Consider the following 26,612-nt stretch of genomic DNA (forward strand, 5'->3'; position numbering starts at 1 on the left):
AAAGCAAAGCAGCCAAGCCACTAGCTCTTACCTCTCTAGCTCAGGCTGAAAGCGCTGATCCCATCTCCATGAGCCTCAGACTGCTGCCTCTCCTCAGCATGGCTGGAGAATTCATCTCCACATGACCCTTTGTTTTTTCTATCTCCCTAATGCTGGGATTAAAGGTGATCCCAAGTGCTGAGAACATCTTTGTGTGAGCAGTTTCTCTTTAGGACTGGATCAATTCCTGTAGCTCAGTGTGTCTTTGAACTAAAAGAGATTCACTTACCTCTACTTCCCAAGTGGTGGGATCAAAGGTGTGTACCAACATCACCTGGCTTCTATAGCTAACTAGCGTGGCTGGCTTTGCTTTCTGTACCCTCAGGTTGGCCTCAAACTCACAGAGATCCACCTGCCTCTGTCATTCAAGTGCTGGGATTAAAGGCGTGTGCCACCACTGCTCCAGCAGCTCCTCGGGTGCTTTACCCACCATAATCTTCCAACAGACCTCCTTCGACTTGACCTAGCTTCACAGCACTCATGTCCTTTGGCACACAAAGACTTTAAACCAAAACACTAGCAATGTGTCTTAAGATAAAATCCCTGGTACAATAGAGAGCTCCTTTTATGTAAGTACTAATTGCAGCCATTATTATCTCATTATTCTCAAAGTAATCTTATGAGACAGATGGTATCATTACAACCACTGGACAAAGGGAAAATGAGGCTCATTGACACACTGACACTTGGAGCAAACCCTAAGTTCTAGTGCTGGAGTCCCAGGCCAACTCCACCATGAAGATGCCCACATTATTAAAGGGGAGTCAGACAACAAATAAAACATGTGAATGCTAGGGCTGTCCATCAGTGGCCAGGTGCTTGCTCAGCATGTAGCAAAGCTCTGGGGTCCTCGGTGTTGCCAAACTAAAAACACAGAGAATATCGTTGGGTTGAGATGAAGTACTCTTGAGAAAGGAACACAGAACAATCTGCTAGAGCTTCTGCAGATGGGAGGAAGACCCTCTGAGGAGGTGCTGGGTGTCACAGACCTGAATGTCGAGGAGTGGGCTGTGTACAAAGCTGGGAGGAAAATCAATGTAGAAGGGAGCCTTCAATGGCTGGGAACAAGACTCAGTTGGAGGAGTGGTTGCTGAGCATACATGAACATCCATTCCCAGACAGAGGTAGGGCTCTTGGGAAGTAGAGGCAGGAGGATCAGAAGCTCAAGGTTATCTTTGGCTTCATAGAGTTCCAGGCTAGCCTGGGCTACATCTTAAAGGAAAGGGAAAAGGAAGAAGGAGAGAGAAGGAGGGGCAGGTAAAGGAGGGGGAAGAGGAAGAGGAAGGGAGGAGGAAGAGAAGGAGGAAGAGGATGAGGAAGAGGAGGAAGAAGAAGATCAGGAAGAGAAGGGGGAGCAGAGAGGGGAGGGGAAGTAGGAAGAGGAGGCAGATGTAGAGGAGGAGGAAAACCTCTATCAGGCAGCAATGGCTCTGGTATGGCCAGGGAGAACAGGGTGGGCAAGCAGGGACAGGCCCCATAGGGTCTATGAGTAAGGTGGGAAGTTTGGCTTCAATTCCAAGTGCAGCCAGATCAGTTGGAAGGATCGGAGCATGCTGTGGGAGGCAGCACTATACAGACATTTTAGTCCTAATCCCCAAAGTCTGCAAGTGCGTTCTTTCACACGGCAAGAGAATTTCCCAACCGTCATTAAGGATTTCATTGATGGGAAGTTTGTCTTAGATCTTCCCGTTGGGCCCAGTGACATCACAGGAGTTCTTATAGAATCAAGACTGGACGGTCCAGCTCAGAAAAGGAGTTGTGATGACAGAGTAATGTAAGGAAGGGACCGTGAGCCAAGGAGAGCAGGTTGCCTCAGTGAGCAGCAAACAGGAAGAAAACAGATCAACCCAGGCTGGGTGAGATAGCATCTGCCAGGACTCTGCAGACCGAGACAGGAGGATTCCAAATAGGATGGAAAATCACTGGCACTTTGGATGGTAGGTGGATAGTAGCTCTTACCTATAATGTGTCAGCCCCTGAGCCTCTGACCTGTCTCTATTGTCCCCAGGAACCCCAAGTGTTGAGAAGCCTGTAGTGGGTCCTTCCACCCCTCAGCACCATGAGCACCACTCAGGCTGGCTGGTGGCTGCAGGCAGCTGAGATGAGGTAAGGCCAGCATAGAAGTCAGCAGCCAAGAGAAGGAGAATCAGGCAGGTGTAAACCGTGCATTTCTGTCATGCCAGCACACAGAAGGATAAGCACGAGTTCAAGGCCAGCCTGGGATAGTGAATCTCAGCCTCAAAAAGAAACCAAAAGAAGCCCTGGAAGGTAGCCCAGCAGGCAATGTGTGTTTTCCTCATTAGCATGATGAGCTGACCCAGACCTGCAGCACCCATTCAAAAGCTGGGTGTGACAGCAGGTGTCTGTAGCTCCAACTCTGGGACAGTGGAGACAGCAGGTCCTAGGGGCTCACAGACCAGACAGTGTAGCCAACTGGTGACTTCAAGGTTCAGTGAGAAATCCAGTCCCCAAAACTAAGGTAGAGAGCCAGCAATCAAGGCTGATAGAGGCCAAATAGAGGAGGGGGCAAGAGGGTCTCACAGTGTGAGTTCAGGGAAGGAACCCTTTAAGTGAGGCCAAGAGGGGTGGCGGCAGCCATGGGAAGGGAGGCAGAGAGGCATGGGCAAGTGTGTCTACATTGTCTAGACTGTCTCAGAAGAGTTGGGTACAGAGAGCAGGTCTCTAAGAGGACACTTGAGCCTAACACAAAGAAGTGTCTTCATGTTCCCTGAGCAGGATAGGAGATGTGGATAGTGCAGGAATGGCATCACAGAGAGGGAGGCAGGAAGGGGGAGCTGAGGGCCACCTGGAGCAGGAAGGTGAATAGGTTTTCCAGCTTCTGCTGGCAAAGGGGGGGTGGGACTCTGAGGAGAGGTGTTTACGGACAGGATAGGGGCACAGAGCCTCTCGGGAGGTCACAGTGGCTTTTGGCAAGGAAGGCTGAGGGAGAGAGACAAGGACAGACAGTGTTACTGAGCTTCTAGATCATTTTTACACCAATTCTTCTCGACAGGGGAGATAAGCAATTGCTCTATTCCTAAGCCACCTTGAGTCAATGCTAAGGTAGTCACTGTTAGGGAGAAAGCGACATGAAGCATGGGGATGCTTGCTAACACACAGCAGCTCCACAGACTCTGGTGAGAATGACTTGAGCCTGGAGAAGGAGTCATACAGACCCAGCATCATCCGAGTATACCTGCAGAACCACAGAAGCATGGACTGTCCTGGCCGCGATGACAACCTTGGCCATCAAATAACCACTGAGTTTCCATGGTGCTGGGGTCTGAGGAATGAGTGAGATACAGGCCCTACCCACTTGGAGGTCAGGTACAGCCAAGGGCAGGCCAAGATGAGAGATGTCCCTCACATGTGCCTGACATTTTGAAGCTGAGAAGTGTAAGAGAAGATGTGTCTAGAAGAATCCACCCACAGCTGTAGTGTAGACGCGGAACAACTTTGTTGAGGAAACTCTTAATTCTTTTATAGGCCAGTCGCTTTATAGGCTGTGCATCTCGGAGCAGTTTACTCAGTATCTCAGAGTCTCTGCATTCACACCGATAAGCAAGGGGCAAGATGGCTCAACAGGTAAAGGGGCTTGCTGGCAGGCTTGACCGCCTGAGTTGAAACTCAGGACACACAAAACAACTGACTTCCACAAGTTGTCCTCTGGCCTCCATGTGTCTGTGTGCACCCCTCCAACATTAAAATAAATAAATAAACATAAAATAAATGTAGCCAGGCAGTGGTGGTGCACACATTTGATTCCAGCACTCGGGAGGCAGAGGCAGGCAGATCTCTGCTAGTTCAAGGCCAGCCTGAGCTACAGAGAGAGTTCCAGGACAGGCTCCAAAGCTACAGAGAAAACTGGTCTTGGAAAAACCTAAATAAATAAATAAATAAAATGTAAAGAATGGGGCAAGGAGAAGAAAAAGGAAAGGGTTGGGTATTTGGGGAATTGGACCATAGACTGTACATTTGCAAATCAGTGCTTGGAATATATTAACTGCACAGCAAAGCTCTTCCCTATGCCTCCACTGGGTCACTATCTCCACCCAAGGGCCTTCCTCCCTGTCTCACCCATTCCTGAGCCAAGGAGCTGCTCAACTCCCATAGACTTCCTCAGGCGAGAAACCTGAGCCCATGCCCAGCACTGACAGCTTTCCTTCTAGGGCTGCATCTCTCTCTCTCTCCCTCTCTCTCTCTCTTTCTCTCTCTCTCTCTCTCTCTCTCCTTCTCCCTCCCTTCCTCCCTCACTCCCTCCCTTCCTCCCTTTCTCTTTGCAACAAAATAAAACCAAACAAAAGCCCAACGCCTGGCGTGGCTGGTCAGGGAGTTATGCAAGTGTGTAAAAAAATAAAATAAAATAAACATTGCGTTTTCGGCATTTAGGGCTGTTTGATTAGGTGCAGAGCGTGGCCAAAGGCTGATCAGACCCAGAGGAAGCTGGGGCAGCAGAGCGGGGAGGGCCTCTGGAGAGGGCTGGATGGCCCTAGACCAGTTCCTACAGACTTGGGGAGGCCTCTGAATGTGAGCCCAGACACTGGGCATTGGAGAGCCAGCAGCTTCACTTCCTCTGGCTAGTCACCCTGCTGCTCCCTGGCCATCGGAACACCTCAGGGGCCATTTCATCCTTGCCACCACCACCAACTCCCATCACTACCAGCGACCCTGTGCCCTTGGCTCAACAATCAGGGCTCCCTCCTCCTCTGAGGAGATCCCACAGCCTGTCTTCATTACTCACCCCCTCCCCCACCCCTCCCCCACCAGCCCATCCTCTGCTGGAACTAAACGCTCTGCAAATGCAGTTCGAGTTTCTCTATTCTGAAGTGAGGGTGGGAGTCAGCTGTTTGCCACCCTCAGGCGTGTGGCTCCCCCCTTCCTTCTCTCTGTTTGACTTCAACCTTCCTCTTGGTCATTGCAGGTGTCTGTAACCCTTCCTTGCACACTTTCTCATCTCACAAACATATTTCGAGTTTCTGCCTGGAACTGGGAACTGGGCATCAGCAACCTTCATTTCACGGAACTCTCAAAACAGATGAGAACCGGGAGGCTCAGAAAAGTTAAGTAACGTAGTCCTGGCCACACGATGATGAACGAGGGAGCAGGGACTGGAATAGAGGCTGTATTGTGAGATGGTCCACGCTGATTCCCGAAGGAAACTTTTCTCACCCGGGTCTCCTCAACAGGTCAGATGCACTGAAGATCTGACCCTGAAGGGAAGGAGGGTGTGGCCGGGTCACCAAGCCCGGCTCGTTCTGTACCTGCCCCCTTTCCAAGATTCTGATGGAGGGCACCGGCCTTGGCAAGTGTCTTAGGCCCCTGTTCCTGACCCAAGAAGAGCTGGTGCGGGGCGGAGAGAGGCAAAGTGAGCTCACGGCTTTCGCCATGGTGCAGACGGCGCGTCCCTAGTCCGGGTGTGCGGGAGGGGGCTACGGAGTCCGGGGCCCGGCGCTCCAGTCCGTTTTTTCTTGCGGATCGGGCAGGGGGGCCGGCCGGGGGTGGCGCCGGGGGATTCCCTCCCTCGTGCGAGCCGGGGACCGGCCCCTCTCCGGGCGCGGGGCGCAGAGCCCGGGCGGCGGACTGCGGGGCCCGCGCGGGCCGCCCCAGCACCAATGCGCCGGGCGGGGCGCTGGCGACTGAGAGGGCATTGAGCAACTGGGCGGCGGGCGGAGAGCGGGGCCGACGGCAGCGCGGGACCCAGTGGCCGCGCCCTCGCCCCTTTGGGCTGCCCCGCCGCGGTCACTGCGCCAGGTGAGTCCCGCGGCCTGCGTCGTCCGCCCCGGGTCCTGGGTCCCCGTAGGGGCGCAGCTGGAGCCGGGGAGGCAGCGCAGAGCCCGACCCCATCCTGTCGTCCCACGGCACATCAGCCCGGGGCTCCCGGCCCCAATTCCCCAGCCGCGACCCTTCCATCCCAGCCGTGCCCCCACGCGCACCCCAGCTGCAACCCAGCTGTGACCCAACCCTGACCCACGCGACCCAGCCCCGCCTCGAGTCCCCAATCCCAACCCACTCATCCCAGCCGTTCCCCCACGCATCCCAGCTGCAACCCAGCTGCGACCTAGACCCACCTGGAGTCACTAGTCCCGACCCACGCGACCTAGCCGCAACCCACGCACCGTAGCTGCGACGCAGCTGCGACCCAGCCCCTATCCACGCGATCCAGCCTGGCTCGCTGGATCCCTCCTCCCAGCCCGACGGAGGTGGTAAAAGGCCCATGCTCTTTGCGGTGGCCTGGCTGAGAGAGGTGTGCTGCGGCCACCCAGGGACTTAAGGGGGGCCCAGCTCAGGAGACCCGATAATGCACATTTGCAGTGCTCGTGGGGATGCTGGGGACATGGGCGGGGGGGTGCAGCGGGTCCGCTCTCGGGGCACCTGTCAAGGGCTCTCCCTGAGAGAGTAGGGAGGATGAATGGACGTGAGCGCCACAGGCGCAACCAGGGAGTGGAATCTGTCTCCGCGATCTGGGTTTGGGGACACCGGGTGGTAACAGTCCCCGCACCGCGCCTGGTGTGCCTCTGCAATACACATAGGTCCTATTGGCACGCACTCGGTCCCGCCCCCGCCCCGAAAAACTTCAGCTTCTTCTGGCAGCGGGTTGTTCCTCGGCCAGTGGCTGATCTTAGGGATGGGAAAGTTGTCTTATGAGAAGACTTCGACATGGTTTACATTTTTGGGTCTGCATCCGACATCTGACGGAATACCAATTTATCCCAACAGTGTTGTTGCAGGCAAGGAGGTGAGAGTTATCCCAGCCCCCTACTCAGGCTGAGTTCCGCCCTCAGCTCCACCCTGCAGCCGAGTCCCCCCTTCCCCAGCGTGAGTCCTCCCTGTAGATCCTCCTCTCCCTGACCCATGTGACCTCAGTTTGTGCTCTCTGGCCAGCTCAGCTTCTGGCCCCCTGACGCTTCACCTGCCTTGGTCCACTGTGGCCTCAGTTCTCTTCAAAGGCCAGCCTCAGGACACTCAATGCCCAGGAGCAAACTAGATTTAAAATCTGTCCTTAACTCCACAGGACCATGTTTCCCCGTAATCCAACCTTGCTCCTCCATTTGTGATGGAGTAAATGAAGCTCTAGCCCCTGCAAGGTGGGAGGAGATGCCCCGTACATGGGACTCTGTCCCAGCCAGCAAGGTTGGTCTCACTCTCTCCAACGCCCAGGGCCTTGAACACTATCCACAGGTGTAATGAACTCTCCAAAATGAGCTTGGGAGCTGTAACAATTCAACACCCAAAGTAAATCAGCAACTACCATAGAAACAAAGAGGGGTATTTAAAAGTCCGTCCTCTGCTCCTAGCTCCTTTTGCTCCCCTTCTCCACAGTGTCAGTGTCCCCTTGAGTACCCAAGTAGAACCCAGAGTAGCTGGAGGGGAAGGGAACCTTGGAGGCAGGAATCTGTGGCCCTGGGGAGCTAGGTACCACAGAGTCTCTGACCTAATTCACTCCTGCAAAATGTCAGCTAGCCTGGTGATATCAGGTCATTGTTTCCTGTCTGAGATCAGCTGTGGCTGTAGCTACCCCTTCTATAGGGAGGACCGCTCTGCTCTTTACCCACACTGCTTTGTTCCTGTCTGTTCCTTATACTCCCTGGTATGGGTGAACTATTAGCTCATTTGCCTGGTTTGAGATAAAGATACACAGTGCCTGAAAGTATTTGAAATTCTTTCCACCCCTGGGGGAAGACAGCACCCCCTATACCAGTGAAACTCACATCTGCCCCACCTCTCCATCCCAGGCAAAGACAGGTTTTCAGGAGATCCCATGGGGGTTGGGGAGACTCCAGGGACCTGCTGAGTACAGGGGAGGCTGGGAGGATGAAGGAGTAGAGAGTTAGAAAGGCCTAGAAGGACTTGCCATTGGCTGGGTTACTCAGCCCTTGCCTCTGAAGTACCAGACGCCGTTCCATGGGCACCAAGAGTACAGAGACATCCAGGAAATCTTTCCTGACTGGTGGACCCCACACAAAGACAACAAAAATCAAAGATCCCGGCTTGACTCCAGACTTGTTTGGGGCAGTGTTTGCAGGTACAAGGGCTGGCAGGTCAGAGAGGTGACAGGCTTTCCTGAGAAGTGACAGCCTCAGAACCAGGGCAGCAACCACAAAGACATATGCAAATGTGTCAGTTGCACGCTGGGACTCTGAATTTAATTGGTACTCAGATGACTCAGAAGATGTTAAATTCCTTTATCCAGGGCCACAGGAACGTTGACACACAATGAAAGCCCATTCACACACACACAAAACTATTACTATATGAACTGGGACTCCACTATTGCCCACTCTGTTCTGAACAAGTTATGGATAAGTTTGCCTAAGCTGTACCTAAACCAGACTCTTGCAGATTAGAAAGTAGGCTCAGAGCTTCTAGGCCAGCAACTCAAAGTAACACAGCTAATACACCAACTGGGTTGGCCTTGCAAGCCAGGCAGCCAGGCTCTGAAGTACCCAGGACTAGGGTCCACATCCAGCCCCTTGGCTGGATACCCATGGCTGTGGGGGTTGGAGTGTGACATAGGGGCTGGAAAATTTTGGCCTGGAGTACTTGGCAGGGAGGGGGGCATAGGCAGTGGCAGCTGACCGGGTGGGCACCAGAGGTGGTGGGGGGCATCTAGGCTGGCTCCAGCACCAGCACCAGCGCCAGGTGGGATCTATCAGGCTCATGTAAACACTCCTCACAGGCAGCTTAACCACTTGAGTGTGTCTGGCCTTCAAAGCCAGCCGGAGAGGCCGAGGAGGGAGGAGGGAGGTACCGAACTCCCTCGGGGGTAATGATTTATCTCCAGTGCAGGTGGGCTCTGCTGGGGCCTCTCTGGGAGGCCAGGGGGTAGGCTGGGCACCAAGGAGCTGAAGGGGAGAGGAGAGAGGGCTGGAGGCACCATGCTAGTATCTCAGGTTTCTCATTAGTAAGCCAAAACAACTTAGAGCTAGCGGTGAACCAATCCCCATTTCATAGATGATGAGCTGGAGGCTCAAGGAGGCAAAATGACTGGTCCAAAGACAGCTAGCCCCTGGGCAGGGCCTCTTGGGAGAACAGGTCAAATGCTCACCCCGCGCGAGAGCCTAAGTGGGTGTGCTATTGCAGGTCTTAGGCAATGCGCGGCAAGCCTCTGTTGTGAGCATATGACCCTGCCTTCGTTAACCCTGAAGGCAGATGCAGATATGTCAGGCAGGGACCGGTGCCCCTGCCCCCATCACCCTGGCCACTGGGTCCAGAGCCCTGGCTCTCTCTGGGCTGGGGGATTATCGCCATTCTCTCTGTTTGTGGCCAGGGCGGGCATTGCTGCTGTTTTTATCCCCTCACAAAAGCCAGGCCCGCCAGGCCTGCTGTGTCAGAGTTTCTGTGGCTGGGGAGGCCTGGTGGGGTGGGGGGGGGACCCTCACTTCCTTTTCTCCCTCCAACCCCAGAGGGCCATGCAGAGTCTGCCTGCCTGCCTGCCAGAGGCCACTGCTCTAACATCTGGATTGGGACAGGTGAAAGGCACCTGGGTGACTCAGCACCAGGAAGAGAAAGCTGAGGAGTCACTCATAGGAGGACAAAGAGTGCTCCTTTTCAAATGTCAGGATATTCTTGCAGCATGAGGTCTGTAGGGTAGACTTAAAGAAGGACTTCCATTTAGAACTAGCTGATATTAGTCAGAGCAGAGGCCAGCTGGTTTGATGTGGGTATCCATTGTATTCCAGTAACTCAGGTAGCTGGCTCCAGTGTTGGGATACAGGATGCGTGGAGGCAGGAGAATGAGAATTTTTTCTTCAGGGGTGCCTGATAGGGAGTGTGCAGTGTCCAGGCCTCCTGAGTTCTACAAAGTTCAAGGCAGGGAATCCCAAAGGAATAGAGAAGGTGTAAGTCAGGGACTCCAAGGCACTGTGGACCTAACCCTTCTCTCTCCTTACCCACAGGTCTATCTTGGGGGTAGTTCTCTGCTGAACTGACGAGACTTCCCATGTGACCCTCTGAGGTGGCTTTGAGCAGGACAGGACCTCTCTGCGGACCGATGGAGAACCCGGCTCCATAACCGCTCAGTTTGCAGCTGAGGTTATGGAGGATTTGGGCTGCAGCCCAGGCCTGGGCCTCCTGCCACTGACCCAGCCTCAGAGCCTTTAGCAAGAGACCACCCCTCCCGCCAGGGGCCCAGGGCTGGGCAGTGACTATGCGGCTTGGGCTGTGTGTGCTAGCCCTGGTTCTGAGCTGGACGCACCTTGCTGCGGGCAACCGGGGGATCAAGGGCAAGAGGCAGAGGCGGAGTGAGTACCTACTGGGCTGAGACGCCAAGGGCCTTGATGTGGGCGGGACTGGGGACCTATGGTGGCTTTCTTCTGCAATGGCTGTTTCGTTTGTCCCTGCTTAGTGAGGACTATGGATTATCCGGTGGGCGGTTTCATTTGTTGAGATGTACTGGTCTGTAAACCTCTTGCCATTAACCCTTCCTTCCTCTTTGAGACTTTGCTTTCTGGCTCAACGCCTCTCTAGGAGGCCTTTTGACCCAACACCAGTTTTGTAGGGTATCCATGGTGATGCTTCATACTGTGGAGAGAGTCCCTGCCTGAGATGCCCCAAGGCTCAGGCGTTCAAGGCACCTCTCTGAACTGCAAAACTCTGGACAGGGTCTCTGCACATCTGGGCAGCAGGCACCCAGCTAGATGACAGAGAAAGGTAGATGAGTTTCTCCAGTAACTTAAACCTGTGGGATTCCCAGAGCCAAAATCAGCACATCCTTCAGAGAGGGCAGCACATACTGCCAGAGTTCTGAGCATAAGAAAAGCTCATAGTCCCAGTGCTGGGGAGGCTGGAACAGGATTGTCATGACTCTGATGTCAGAGTTTGATGGACTACAGTGAGAGACACCCCTGTTTTAAAAATCAAAACTAAAAAAGAAAGAACAGGGCAGAGACGGCTCAATGGTCAAAAGTGTTTACTGCTCTTGCAAGGGACTGGGTACAGTTTCCCAGCATTCATGATGGGTGGCTCACAACTCTCTGTGACTCCAGGAGTATGACACTTCTATGGATACCTGCACTCATGTGCATATTCCCCCCACACACATGCATACACTTAATTTAAATATTTTATAAAAGAAAGGAAAAATTAGCAAATCCAGTTTTCTTTTCTTTCCTTCTCCCCAGCCCGTGTCTATTTGAAACATAATGTTGCTATGTTGCTCCAGAACTCTCTATGTAGGCCTCTAATTTGCATCCATCCTCCTGCCTCATGCTCCTTAAAGCTAGGTTAGCGGTTATTCATTATGGAGCCCAATGAACAATGTTCAAAGTTAACTTATCAACCTTCTGGCCTGACCCAGGCACCCCTTACCCTCGAGAGCTGCGGTTACAGGGGCATTGTGTACCGGGAGTAGCCAGGGTATGCTAGTGGCCCTGCCAGAGAGTTGGGTGGGGGCCTCTCACTCCCAAGGCCTTGCCCCTCTTTCGACATCCCCCATCAAGGACTGTCACGTCACGCAGGCAGGAAGTCTTTCCGAAGTCTCGCTCAATTCTCCCTTACTTCACTTTTCTCATGGGATTGATGCCTGCAAGCCAGAGAAGGCTCAGGGCCAAGGTTTTCCACAGGAGGGACTCAGCCAGCGGAGGGAGACTCAGGGAACCGATGAAGCCGAAAACCTCCAGCTTAACAGTTAGGGACAGTGAGGGTCCAGCAGCAGCAGCCTCCCCACGCCTCTGTTGTGGCCAGTGTTTTAGACTCCGTGGGCCAGATGCAGTTTAGTGGTTTATAATCAGTGTCCTTTATTTCTGAAACGGGAGGACAGAGAGGCATGCCAATGAGATGGAGAGTGGGGCCAGCCCCACTCGTGAACAGGCACAGCAACCCTGCTCACCCATAGGGGGTCACATGCCCACTGGCACAGGTAGCCGTCAGACCTGGGTACAAGGCAGTGGGTACTGATGTACACGCTCTCAAGTGGGATTTAGCAGGACTGACTTCTAGCCGTGGCTATCAAACAGCAATTTCCATAGGCTTGACTTTGACCCAGCCACATCCGGTGCCAGAGCAGTGTGTGCATCAGCTTGTATGACTGACACATGCCAGAGTGTAGGGCGGGGAAGGGGAGAACTCCAGTGCTATGAGGGTCACCAGGCATGAGGGTGTGTGCTGTCAGTTGGTACTTGTTGCTCGGCAACCCTGAAACACTCCCTGTAAGGCTTCGGTGTCACCACACAGGAGCACAGACATCTGCAGGATGACAGGCAGCGATGTGGGGGCACTGCTGGCTTGTTTGTGATGCTAGGTATACACCAGGGCCTCGGGCCTGCACACCCCAACCTTTACTGTATATGTAAGTGTCATATGTATTTATATATTGTGTTCTTGACACAACTGGAGTGTGGCAGTCAGAGGACAGTCTTCACGTATCAGCCCTTGCCTTTCCCCCTTCCTGAGACAGGAGGTCTTCACGGCTCTGAGCCAGTGAACATCTCACTGTGAACATCAGCAGAGTTTTCTCCCATTTTTTACACAGTGATGCTGGGACTATAGATGCTTTTGATATGGGGTCAAGCTTTTATATGGGCCCTGGAGAATCCGAAATCGGGTCATCAGGCATGTGTGTGGCCAGTACTTTTATCTGATGCGCCATCTCCTCAGCCTCTCTCTCTCTCTCTCTCTCTCTGGCTTTTAAGGCGGGGTTTCTCTGTGCAGCCCTGGCTGTCCTGGAACTCACTCTGTAGACCAGGATGACCCCAAACTCACAGAGATCTGCCTGCCTCTGTCTCCCGGGTGCTGGGATTTAAGGCGTGTGCCGCCACTGCCCCCCTCTCTTTTTAAAGCTACTGTTGTACAACATAAAACACTCAGACATCAGTTCACCAGGACCGTTTTGTGCTATGGTTTCTGGGCATGCTGGAAGGGAGGAAGAAAGGCCAGGGCATGTGTGGAAGGGTGTTGGGCTGTGGCCAGCTGAGGAGTGGCTTGATGTGCAGAGGAAACTCTGGCTTTTGCCTCACTGCTATCCCTCTTGGACGTGTCAGTCAGTCACCAACAGCCACTTGTGGAATCTGATTGACCCTCGGGTGATTTGAACCTGGGAATGTGTGATCATGAGGTCTGAGAGGTGGTCTCCCTGTATGGAGTGGGGGAGAGTCAGGAAAGGACATCCTGTTGGCCGTACCCGCTTTATGCTCCCTGACTCTCACTAAGCCCCCTTCAACCCCAGCTCTTACCAGCATACCTTCCCTTAGTTCCTTTTCTATCCGACTCCAGGACCCTCTACTCCATCCTGCCCTGAGCCCTTCCTGCCTCTTCTCGCCACCTGCTCCCACTCTGGCGCTTGCCTCCCTCCACTGCCCATGCTCCAGTCCTGGTCAGCTCATTCCTCTTCTCTCTCTCTCTACACTGAAAATCAGCGGATACAGCCGTGACGGTGGGAATCCATAATCCTAGCTCTTGGGAGCTATATAGTGAGACTAATCTGGACTACAGAGTACAACCCTGTCTAAAGAGAAAGGAAGAAGAGAGTTCCCCACCTGTGGCAGATGGAGCTTGAAAAGGACCTGGGATGGGAAGACACCAGTCATCCCAGTGTTGTGAAACTAGGGAGCACGGCAGCTGAGAGAGTCCCAGGAGGTAGGGAGCACTTGATTGTCTGCTCTGGAAGTGGATGCAGCCAGGAGGAGGTGGGAGCTGGTTAACCACTAACTTCAGGGAGTGCAGAGCACTAACTTCCCCCACTGACCCCCCAACAATGGGCTCTGTCCCTGGGAAGCCAGTACCCATCAGATTGGAGCCCACACTGGCTGGGATGAAGCCCTCCATCATTGGCACGGAGTCCCTGCACCCGGTTGCCTAGAGGAGTCACGGCTGCAGGGAGGAGCAGAGGCCAGCTGCCAATGCCCTTTCTCCCTGCCCATTCCAGGACAAGGACTCTGAACTTGCCCTCTTTTGAGCCGAAGCTGGGGAGAGGTCACCAAGATGCCTCCAATGCAGATCTGGACTGGGAAGGCAGGAAGAGGGTGCACAGAAGGGCAGCTGGTCCCTGTGAGGAAAGTGAGGGTCTTCACCATACTCCCTTAGAGTTATACTCCAACCCCAATGGGCTCAGTGAACATGCCATAGATAGCCTCTGGTCCCGGGGAACCAGGATTAGATCCCGCTCCAAGAAGGGCCCATGTTGCCTTTTCCTCTCTCCTTCCCCAGGCCCTTATTCCTTTACCCACAGACACACGCCTCAGGTCTCCCTTACTGAATCCAGCAGTTATGAGGCTGGAGTTCACCCACAAGCACTATCACGGTTCCCACAGACCCCCTCACTGACCTAGCCCACCTACTTCCTACATGGCCCAGCACCACTCGCTATACTCCAGTGGATGCTCGACACCTTCTATGCCCTCACCACACCCTCCTTGAGACCCTACACCACACGCTACCCTCAGTCCAACACTAGACAGCTCCACCCCATGTGAGTCGCAATCCTTTCCTGGCTCCCATTCAGAAACAAAACGGATTCTGCCCTCCCAAGCCCTGTCTAGTGAGAGGAGTGACATCTCAGAAGAAAGAACAAGAGGTTGGATCCACCAAGATGAATTCAAATGCCGGGGAAAGGCGACCACAGCAAAAGACCCATCCAGACTGACCGGGAGGGAATCAGGGAGGACTTCCTGGAAGAGAAAAGTAGCCTAGGTTAAAGGGCTGACTTAGACAGGCATGGAAGATGGAAAGAGTGGCAATTTGAGGGATGTGGTTACTGCTTGGAGTTGGATTGAGAAAGGCCAGTGGTGGAAGTGGAAAGTAGGTTTTACCTTTAGAAGTGATACAGTGTTTCAGGTAGGGGGTGGGTGACATCCCCGCATGTTTGGTTATACAGGGATGCCTCTCAATGAGGCTGTTGGGAGTTGGAGGAAGGGAGAAGAAGAGACCATGAGCAGGAAGCTGTGTTTCACAGAGGGGCTGGCTGAGCCACCAGGCAGGGCCATCATAGCAACAGCAGCCCCCTTCACCCCTGTCCTGAGGATTGACTCTAGGGCCTCATACATGCTAGCAAGCCTTTACCATGGAGGCACAGCCTTGCCTGTCAGACCAGGAAAAAAGGGGGGGGGGCTTGAGGATCTGGAAAGATAGCTTAGTGGCTAAGAGCACTGGCTGCCCTTGCAGATGACCTGGGTTTGATTCCTAGCACCCTTATGTTAGTTCACAACCATCTGTAAGCCAAGTTCCAGGAGACTCAACACCCTCCTTTGATATCCAGCACCACACACATATGTGGCACACAGACAAAACATCCATACACATAGTTTTGTTTTTAAATATGCCTGGGAAGCAAAGAGTTCCAGAGTAGAGGCAGTAGAGGGACAAGTGGAAAAGGCTGGTGTCCTCTAAGCGCCTTGCCCTCCTTGAATCAGAGAACCCTCCCCAGCTAGGCTGGCAGCCCAGGACCTGATCATCACGAAAGCAACAGAAGGGAGTTCTATCTGGTCCCTTTCTTCAGCAATGGGGCAGAGCCTTGTCTTCCTTTCCTTCTGGGGGCACTCTGGGACACTCAGCACCTTAGGGCCTTTACACAGTCTGTTCCTTGTGGGAGGTGTGTGCCCTTCCCCTAGCCAGCTGGCTCAGAGAGTGAGTGCCCATTACTCCTCTGCAGCTATCTGTCCCAGTGCCAATCTTGCTTCCCTAGTGCTGGCTAAACATTGCTTTATACACACACAGACACACACACAGACACAGACACACACACACAGACACAGACACACACACACATACACATAGACACACCCACACACACACACTCACAGACACACAGAGACACACACAGACACACACAGACACACACACATACACACAGACACACACACACACACACACTCACATACACACAGACACACACACTCACAGACACACAGAGACACACATACACACAGACACACACACACGTTCTCAAATAGCCCAGGCTACTGAGAAAGATCTTAAACTTCTGATCCTCCTGCCTCTGCCTCCTGTGTGTTGGGGTTACAGTCTTACACTACCACTGGCCCATGTAATGCTGGGGCTGGAGCCCGGGCTCCATGCATACTAGGCAAGCACCCTCCCCACCCAGCTACAGCCCCAACCCTTCCCCTTTTGTATCCTCTGTGCCTCCTGAGACACTCATCATCTTCCTTGGGACTGCCATTCAAGATCACATTCCCTGTGTGAGCACCAGTCCTGTCTCCATGGAGCCCCCTCCTCCAGCTCCAGCTGTCCGTTTCCTCCCTGCCACTGCAGAGATGCCCTAAACTGAGAGTGCCACGGGGCTCCCGTTCCACCCTAGTACACATTCCTTGGTTCACCAAACTGACCCCTGCCTGTCACTGAGTTCCCACATCTGAGCTTCTGAACCCTCATGCCAGCTTCTGGGTCCTCTGCTAACCCAGCCAAGTCCCGCCACTTCATCTGTATCATCAATGTCTCTGCCTTCCAGAATCTTGGCATCTTATCCCTCCTCTCCCCCCTCTTTCCTTCTCCCTCTCTTCCCCTCTTCTTCCTTGCCCTTCCTCCTCCTTGTCTTCCTCTTCTTCCCCTCTCCCCTTTCTTTGAGGCAGGATCTCACTCTGTACCCCATGGTCTGGAGCTCACAGCAAGCTTCCTGGTGGTATTGCTCTCTTCCTCTCACGTAGTTCTACTTTATTCTGGAAGCCTTCTCTTCCATTCACTCCCCAGATTACTGGAGTTTGGCTGTTTTTCCCTTCTCAAAGTCACACAGCCAGTGACCACTAATGGCACAGCCTTGTAGGCATGTTTCAAAGCTACGTCTCGGCCCCCTCCCAGCCCTGTCCCTTTAACCTGGTTCCCCCTCCCCATTCTGCCAGCTCCCACCTCCCCAAGATCTCCCCTCTACCTCTTTCCAAGTCCCTCTCCCTCTGCTTCACTGTGGCACACAGGGGCTGCTGGGGCATGGCCTGAGAGCTTCGTCCATCCATCTACCCTTACACTCCTGAAGTTTTACCAGCACCGACCCCTCCCTCCTCACTGCTGCTCCTCCACGGAGCTCTTCCTGAAAGCCATGGCTTTTCTTCTATTCTTTGCTCCCCGCTCTGTGCCTCCTGTACTGACTCCCAGTGTGGTTGTCACCCATACCTCTGCTGATTGCTTACTTGACTGAGGCATTGGCTTGCTGGTACCCCCCCCCCCCCGTTCCCATGGGCACCCTCTTCCTGTGGCTCCTGTGATGCAGGGTGCTTTTTAGGGTCCTTCCCAGACTCTCAGTTAGGCGCATCAAGGCTAACCTCTTCCTTCCCTGTCTTCCTCTTTGCTTCCCAGTCTCTGGAACCATTTACCATCTCACAGACCTATTTGTCTTTTCGTAAGTATGTGGGCGTGGCTTGTTTTGTTTTGTCTTGTTTTGTTTGAGGCAGGGTCTCATGTAGCCTGGCTGAGACTAACTTAGAACTTGCTGTGTAGCCAATACCGGCCTTGAACTCGGATCCTCCTGCCTCTACCTCCCAAGTGCTGGGATTATAGTCCTGCAACAGCATGCCTGGTGTCCCACTTGCCTTGGATGTGTCTTTTCTACTGTCAGTCTACTGACAACCTTCATCTCTTGAGCTCCAGACCCACAGGCCCCACTGCCTGATGGCCACCTTCCTTGAGTGTCCCTCAGGAACTGGCCACTCAGCATGCCTAAGCACCTTCTCATCTCCCCACCCAAGCCTGTTCTGAGATTTCTGACCCAGTGGAGGGTCAACGGTCACCCTGTTACCCAAGTTCAATGTCTCCAAGTCCCCTTAACTTGTGTTTTGCCCCTCCCTTACACCGCATGCAACCCAGCACGTGGTCTCTGGGATCTGCCACCTGCCCATCTCAGGTCTGTTTGCCCCTTTCCCAGCTCGTGGTCCTGCCCTGGCCCATCACTTTTTGAAGCTGGTTCTAAGTACCCTAGGCTAGCCTCAGGTTGGAATTCCCCCTACCTTGGCTTCCAGAGAGGACTGCAGGTGAGTGATTCCACTCAACGTCCCTGCTTGGGAGTTTTAACCCGGGCATCTTTCTGCTTCCTCCTTTACCAGATCTTCAGCCCACTGTCCGCCATACTGAGGGGGCCTTACTAAAGTGAAGCTCTGACCACAGCTCCTGTCAGCCTTCTTGCTGCCTTTGAGTTAGTGTCTTTGGGTCTTCTTTAGGTTGGAGGTTCTTCCTGGTTCAGCCTTGCTTCTCTTTCAGCTTCCTAAATTCCCATTCTCACCGTGTTCCTGCTGACCCTGGGTGTAGCACACTTTCTTAGCCAATACCGACATCAGCCCAGAAACGTGCAGTGTGATTGGTTGAGTGGACAGTGAACACTGGGGTGATGAGAGGGCCTATGCAAATTTGTCCTTTTGTTTGTTTGCTTGCTTTTTTTCTAGACAGGGTTTTTCTGTGTGGCCCTGGCTGTCTTAGAACTCCATCTGTAGACTAGGCTGACCTCAAACTCACAGAGATCCTCCTGCCTCTGTCTCCTGAGTGCTGGGATTAAAGGCGTGCACCACCACCTTGAGCACCTTGATAGCAAGATTTCAATATTCATTCTCTCTTCTTAGCCTCTCTGTTAAGAACAGATTTGCACCTGGTGGTGGCATCTGCGCACACCTTTAATCCCAGCACTTGGAAGGCAGAGGCAGTCAGATCTCTGTGAGTTCGAGGCCAGCCTGATCTACAGAGCAAGTGATAGGATAGGCTCCAAAGCTACAGAGAAACCCTGTCTCGAAAAACAAACAAACAAACAAACAAACCAACAAACAAAAAAAGCTGAGCCTCATATGCAGGCCCAGCATCTCAGTACTGGGGAAGTTGAGGCAGGAGGCTTGAAAAGTTCCAGACTAGCCTGGATCTATAAAGCAAGTTCAAGCAAGGCTAACCTGGGCAACTTAGTGAACCCTTATCTCAAAGTAAAAAGTAAAATGAGGGCTGGGGATGTGGCTCAGTGGTAAACCATTTGCCTAGCACTCAAAGGCCTTGCATCATCTCCCAGTGCTGAAAACAAAAACAAAGGAATAAAAACCCCCTGTAAAGACTGCCAGGGGGACACCTGGGTCATTTCAGCCATTGACGCAAAAGCAAAAAACCGGAGTGAGCATTCCTTTCCTTGACAAACAAAACAGTGGCTCAAAGGACCTTCCATGGAATTCTGCAGTGACCCACACACTTGGTGCATGGCTGAGAAAAAGCCTGAAGACTCCACAGAGTTGCTGTGCAGCATTGTAGCATATCTGTCCCTGCAGTGAGCACAGCATGCCAGGCAATTCAAGAGCGATGCTTAATTTTACCAACTCAGTACCACTGACTCCATGCAAACAAGTTTCATATTGAAGAAGTCATCGAGCTATGCTCTCGGTTTCCATGCCCTCAAGAACAGCCTCCATCTGCCTTTTGTGCTGTGTGCCCCGTGCCTGAAACACATACTGGCTGGTGCATCGAGGCTCAGTAATTTAACCTCTTCATCTCCTCATCTATAAGAAAGGAGGATTGATCATAACAGTGGGGTAGGCCTGTGGCTCACACCTGTCATCCCAGCACTTGAGAGGCTGAGGTGGGAAAATTGTTTCAAGTTCAAGAAAGCCTGGGCTGCATAGCAGTCCCAGGATAGCTTAGGCTACAGCATGAGACTCTTGAAAGCCAAAGAACGAAGTTGGGGAAGTAGCATGATTGGTAGAGGACTTGCCTGGCACTGTGTTTAATCCCAGGAGGCAGGGGTAGGTGGATCTCTGCGAGTTTGAGGGAAACACTAACCACAGAACTGAAGTTCCTTAGTGTGGCACAGAGAAGATACCTTCTCTCCCACCATTCCCTTCCTAAATTATCTGTGTGTCCCTCGCCCCTCTCTTGTCCTTCCAGTACCTTTATTTTTACTCTCTAAAGGACAAATTTCTACTGATCCTCCAAGAAGAGGTCCCATGGCCCCTCCTTTGAGAGTCCTTTCTCTCCTCCCCTTCCTCCCTTTTTCCTTTTCTCTTCCTCCTCCTTTTATTCCTCCTCCTCTTCGTTCTTTGACAGTCTCTTACCATATTGCCCTGGTCTGTCCTCAAACTCATAACCTCCTGCCTGAAATGCTGGACTGCATGCATGAGCCACCATGCTGGCTTTTCCAGACTCCTGAGTCCACTGTCGCTGGCTTGGGCTGCCAGCAGTTGCATGCACACGGGTGTCAGTCCCACTGAAAGCCAGTCCCTCTGCAAAGAGGCTCAGTTTGACACCTGATCCCTGAGCTCCCCTGACATGTGGTACATGAAAGGTGATGGGTCAGTGTGAGCTGAAAAGTTAGTGAAGGAACAGAATGAAAGCGGAGTCTACGTGCTGCTGTGGAAGGTCACAATGCCTTCAAGGACAGCACTAAATCAGGATGTTTCAATCTCACCATCACAGACATTTTGGACCACATGATTCTTTTTGTCCAGGGCTGGTCCACACACTGAAGGATGTTCAAGGTTTCTCTTATCTTTACTTTTTGATGCCAGTAGCAACCCACTTCTCTGGTTGTAATGATCAAAAAAGTCCCCAGCGACTGGGGAGATGGCTCAGCAGTTAAGCACACTTGTTGCTCTTACAGAGGACCTGGGTTCAGTTCTCAGCACCCACATGATGGCTCACAACCATCTGAGGTCACCCAGGTGAGGTGGCATCTACTTGGGATCCCCGAATTCAGGAGGTGGAGATAGGGGGACAGAAGCTCAAGATCATCTTCTGCCTATGCGAGACTCAGAAAAAAAGGGGGAGGCAGGTGCTCAAATGTCTCCTATGAAGTAAAATCTCTCAAATTGAGACCACTGTTTCAGGCAGAGGTTGTCTTTGAGTCTTTATCCTTGCAACTTTTAATCCAGAATTCCTCTTGATCTCAAAACTTCCCCCACCCCACTCCAGACAGGGTTTCTCTGTGTAGCCAGTGTAGTACTGGCTGTCCTGGAACTCACTCTGTAGACCAGGCTGGCCTCGACACCTGCCTCTGCCTCCCAAGTGCTGGGATTTAAAGTGTGTCCTACCACTGCTCGGCTTGATCTTAAAACTTTACCAGCAATTGAAAAGCTTCCTTGGGTACCTGAGGCTGACCTGACGTTTCCTCCCTTGGAGAGAGTTAGGATATTTCCAGGAAGGTACAGATTGAGTTTCATCTCTGGGGATAAAGAACAAGTATATAGGCGCAAGATATGCTGGAGCCAGTAAGAAGTTAGCGGTGCAGATCTAGGTGTCTACACTAGCTACTTAGTTAGGGGCTCTGCGTTTGTGCCTAAGGCAGAGACCTGTTTGCACATCCCTACCTTCTGAGATACACATTCTCTTTGTGTAATGAAGCCCCCTCAGGATCACTCCTGATCTCTGTGGGAGCCTGGAAATATGGGGGCTCCTCTGCAGCCACCTTCTCATCCTATTTTACCTGCAGTCAGTGCTGAGGGGAGCCAAGCTTGTGCCAAGGGCTGTGAGCTCTGTTCAGAAGTCAACGGCTGCCTCAAGTGCTCGCCCAAGCTGTTCATTCTGCTGGAGAGGAACGACATCCGCCAGGTGGGCGTCTGCCTGCCGTCCTGCCCGCCTGGATACTTTGATGCCCGAAACCCTGACATGAACAAATGCATCAGTGAGTGTGGGGGTGGGGGATGGAGAGGCCCTGGACCCTGAAGGGCTGTGCTTTAAACTAGTTAGTGATGGCCAGCAAGGAGTGTAGAGGGGGCACAGGAAAGAAGATGAGGCTCTTGTTTCAAATATACCGGCAGACATCCTCCTAGAAGCTCCATCCATAATCCCACTGGGTACAAACCGGAAACCCACTCTCCTCTGTCCATATCTGCACCTACCTCTGTTCCCACAGGTCACTCTGACTGACCCAACTGAGATCCAAAAGCTAGGCCCTCGCTGTGCTGCCCAACCCATCCACTATCCACAACTCAACTGTTGTCCCCCCTCCTTCCCATTGTTATAGCTAGACTCCCAACACCTGCTTCTCCACCATTTCCATATCCTGCCCATGCAGCCCACCCTCTGCACTGCAGCTACCGAGATGCTTCTGAGATCTACAGCCTGGCCCACATCCCTGCTGCTAGTCCAGCTCTACCCAGGCTTTGGGAATCTTCAGTAGGGCCACTCTGGTCTTTTATGACTCCTCTTGGCTTCTGGTCCTGCTTTTCCACCCCAGCCACAGCTCCATGTGTTGCCAGGCACATACTGCCCCATCTCCACCCCACCCCTTGACTACAACTGGGTCATTCTGGGGGGCACCCGGTGAACCAGTGCATGTGAACCATACCCGTGTTTCCTCCCTCCGTTTAGTGCCTTGAACCGTAGAACTCATTTCCAGACCTCAGATCACTGAGCCTCACAAAAGCCTTTGGAGGGAGGCTGGGCGGAAGGGGCCATAGGTTCTTAAAGCTGATAATTTGGAGGCATGGGTAGATGCCTGGTGCCAGTGCAGCCTTCTGAATTCTGATCTCAGCTTGGCTACCAGCTCTTTGTATGACCTTGAGTATATCTCAGCCCCCTCACAGCTCATCCTAAAATTGGGAGTGCTAGTCTTTCCTCCTCGGGGGTGTTGGGAGACACGCCTATAAACCTCACGGTGTCTGGCACTCAGTAAACGGGAGCTGCTATTGTTGTTTTGGTTCTTATTGTACTAGCACCCAAACCCAGGGATCTAAGCAAATGGTGGGAGCAGAGGGGGAGACGGAAGGAAGGGAGGCAAAGTTGAAGTTAAGCCACCGAGGCAGAGGTACAGAAAGAGGGGGGTGGGTAGTGAGGTGAGTTGAGGTGGGTTCTGGGAGCTGCCCTCTTGGTCTTCAGGGCATTGGGAAAGAGGAGGTTCCTGGATGTGCCAGAGTCTGGTAGACTGGCAGCTTGGCGCTTCAGGTACCAGAAACTGGGAGGAAGCCAGTACCTCCCAGTCTGGGGAGAGGGGATAGTGGAAGGCCTGTCTGTTCCCAGCCAAACCCTGTTCTGCCCACCTCCCGCAAAGGAGGGAGCTGGCAAGAGGGGGAAGGGAGGGGCCCAGGAGTCCAACCCAGGGGTTCCTGGAACTTGGTTTTGCACGGGGAGAGGAATTTTCCCTGAGACTGCTCCCAATCCTCTGAGCGGATTTTTTCTGCTCTGGGCAGGAGGAGACCCAATGCTGGGGTACTGGGGTTGCCCAGCAATGTGAGAAAGGGTGCCACACAGGTGTTACCTGGAGGTTCATTCTTCCATTCAGTCCTACTCTTTTTAGAGGGACTCTGGGATGCGGTGGGTTGCTGAACTGGTCTTCTCTGTCTCCACCAAGCCCAGAAGGACCCCTCATCTCTTGAATCCCTTGAGCCTCAGCTTGGGTTCTGGGATCTGAGACTTCATTTGGGTTCTGATTGGCTGTTGTTGGCAAGAGTACCAGACAGTACTCAGCAGTGACTACTTCAGTGTCCTATCCCTGTCCCCTCCCCCTTTGAAAGATGCCCTCTTCGTCAATCCCAACTGAAGACCAAGATCCTGACCTCTGTGAGTGGGTGTGAGCAGTAGGGTTTGGGGCTGGGGGTAGCAGTAGGCTTTGGGGCTGGGGGTAAAAGAATGTGCCCATCCTGGCCTGGGCCAATCTCCATTCTGTTCCTGTCCTCAGAATGCAAGATTGAGCACTGTGAGGCCTGCTTCAGCCACAACTTCTGTACCAAGTGTCAGGAAGGCCTGTACTTGCACAAGGGCCGCTGCTATCCAGCCTGTCCCGAGGGATCCACGGCGGCCAACAGCACCATGGAGTGCAGCAGTCCTGGTAAGGAGCGGGTGGCAGAGGGTCCAGAGCCCAGAGCAGAGAGGTTGATGGAAGACTGGTGAAGGGTGAAGGGTTGGGGTAAGAGAAAGCTCACCTTCCCCAGCCACCTTTTGGGGCGTTCTTTCTCTGTGGTCCATTGCCTCTGGGCTAAAGAATTCAGACCTGAGGTCTGGACTGAGATTGGGTGGGTGCGTTAGGGTTCCCTAGGGCACTCAGGGCGGGGAGGGGGCGGTTCCTTTGCCTCTTCCTTCCCTCCCCCCTACCTCACTTCCTGTCAGCACAATGTGAAATGAGTGAGTGGTCCCCATGGGGGCCCTGCTCCAAGAAGAGGAAGCTGTGCGGTTTCCGGAAGGGATCGGAAGAGCGGACGCGCAGGGTGCTCCATGCTCCTGGGGGAGACCATGCTACCTGCACTGACACCAAAGAGACCCGCAAGTGTACAGTGCGCAGGACGCCATGTCCTGAGGGTGAGCTGCAGCCTCTGCCTCTGGAGTCAGTTGTGTCTACATCCTGCCGGGTTTCCCATGCTGTGCAAACTGGGGGCATACCCTGGCTGAGGACAACTCCCTGAGATATCCTGTGGCAGAAATTAGAAATTTCTGTGGGCATGATCCGTGTCCCATATCTTCTGTGTGGGCCATTTCAGAAGGGCCCTCGGAGAACAGAGGGGGTTGGGTGGGTTAAGCCCCAGAGATTTGAACTCACTGAAACAAGGCCACAGACCCTGCAGTTGTCGATGAAGTTGATACTGTCCACCCTGCCTGGTCTCAGAGGTAGCTGATGGATGGCAGGGAGTATGGACTGTCCCACTTGTCCTGATGCCTTCACTGAACAGCCAGGAAATGCTCTGGGGTCTATGGGGTCCAAGGGCCGAGAAGAGTGGAGTGGGGTGGAGACAAGTCTCTAGGGGCTGTATCTTGTACTCATGCTATAGGGTCTCCTGAAGAGGTTGCAGCCACAAGAGGCTTTGAGGCAACCTCCTACTGCCTTCCGGCCCAGCTTCCTTGCCATGACCTTCTGAGGACCCTCAGGCACCTAGAGTGTCTGCACATCCTTGGTTGATTTTTCTCCACTATCTAATTGTTGCAGGGCAGAAGAGGAGGAAGGGGGGCCAAGGCCGGAGGGAGAATGCCAATAGGCATACGGCTAGGAAGAACAGCAAGGAGCCAGGCTCCAACTCTCGAAGACACAGAGGGCAGCAGCAGTCACAGCCAGGGACAGCAGGACCACTGACGTCAGTAGGACCCACCTAGGCACAGTGCCCAGTCTCCAGATCTGTGTGGAAGAGTCTTGTGCTGTACTACATAATGAGAACTTTCCAGAACTGGGGCATCTGGGACAGCAAGTCCATACATACTCCATTCACCCACCCACCCACCCATCCATCTGTCCATCCATCCATGCATATCCAGGCACACACACATATGGCCACATCAACACACACACACACACACACACACACACACACACACACACACACACACACACGAGGTCACCAAAGATACTTCCATCCTGTGGCCCAGCCATACACACTCAGTTTATGATGCTCTCGGAAGACATGTCTGAGAGAACCTTTCCCAGCATCTGAATCTAAACTTCAAGGAGTGGAGCCTTCTGGAGGAATTGCTGGGGCAGCATCTGCCAGGTGGATGGCAGATTAGAGCCAAAGCTGGAGTGTGCTTTCCCAGGCCCCGAGTGGCACTCCCAGCTGTGTGACTTGATTGTTGGAGATGAGAGTCATTACACATCCAGGATACGACCTGACTTGGAAACTGCTTAAAAGTTTATTTCAAATTAAAAAGAAAAGACAAAAAGCAAACCAAGCTCTCCATTCATTTTCAGGGTGTGAGGTTTGGTGGGTGTACACAGGAGCAAGGAGGGGCAGGGCCTAATTGTAAAAGCCCCCTAATAACCAACTTTAGGGATACCTAGAGGATGTTCACCAAGTTCTCTGCATTTTTTTCTTTAAATTCAAGACATTTATCTGAATGTATTTTGGCATATGTGAGTTTATATACATCCCAATCATGCAGGTTCTTACAGAAGCCAGAGCCCAGGGAGGTTGTGATCTGCTGGTATGGATGCTGGGAACCGAACCCTGGTCCTCAGCAAAAGCAGCAAGTGTTCTTAATCGCTGAGCCATCTCTCCAGACCTATCTGCACTCTTGTTCATTAGAATGTGGTCTGTGAGCCAGCTGTGAGCTTGTTGGCAAACAGCTTGTTGGGAATGAGACTCGGGTGCCATTCCAGACCTTGTGTCTCACAGGGTGTCCATTAACCAGGCTCCAAATGGTTCACACACACAGCCTATTCAAGAAGCACTCCTGTGACTTCTCTGAAGGACTTCCATCTGGGAGGTCATCAGCTGTATATCCTAGGGGGAGGGAGAGAGCAGGATCTCTGACAATGTTTGGGAACTGTCCTGGCCAAAGGTACAGGGATGGGTGGGATGGCTTTGGGTGGCATGCTGGAATCTGCTGGCATTGGTGCAAACAAGCTCTGCACCAAGTGGTTGGTTTCCACAGAGGGTCAGACTCAGCCTTCCCCCACAAAGCTCAGAGGATGATGGGAGAGACAGATGTCCATCAAATGAAGGGGCAAGCAAGACCCCAAGCACAAACAGGGAGTCAAGGGCAGAAGGGCAGGCAGATTCTGGCACAGACATGGAGCTGGTAAAAGTGGAAAAAAAAAAAAAAAAGGCTGAGACAAAAAACATGGAGCACACCTTTAATCCCAGTACTGGGGAGGCAGAGGCAGGCAGATCTCTGTGAGTTTGAGACCAGCCTGGTCTACATAGTGAGTTCCAGGACAGCCAAGTCTGTTACACAGAGAAAACCTCAAAAAAATGTTATCCTCTGACTTTCATGCACGTGCATGGACACACACACACACACACACACACACACACACA

At 52.9% G+C, this 26,612-nt stretch overlaps 1 protein-coding gene across 1 annotated transcript; it reads left to right on the forward strand.

Annotated features, from left to right (window-relative positions):
* Positions 1-5,507: 5,507 nt before the first annotated feature.
* Rspo1 (R-spondin 1) lies at positions 5,508-25,520 on the forward strand. The gene is made up of 6 exons (XM_051188756.1): positions 5,508-5,790; positions 9,936-10,280; positions 21,365-21,556; positions 23,552-23,701; positions 23,980-24,168; positions 24,791-25,520. Exons 2-6 carry the CDS (start codon positions 10,187-10,189, stop codon positions 24,952-24,954), a joined length of 789 nt encoding a protein of 262 aa, XP_051044713.1. The 5' UTR covers positions 5,508-5,790; positions 9,936-10,186; the 3' UTR covers positions 24,955-25,520.
* Positions 25,521-26,612: the final 1,092 nt, after the last annotated feature.

The sequence above is a fragment of the Phodopus roborovskii genome, unplaced genomic scaffold (assembly GCF_943737965.1).
Source record: "Phodopus roborovskii unplaced genomic scaffold, PHOROB, whole genome shotgun sequence".
NCBI classification, from domain to species: Eukaryota; Metazoa; Chordata; class Mammalia; order Rodentia; family Cricetidae; genus Phodopus; species Phodopus roborovskii.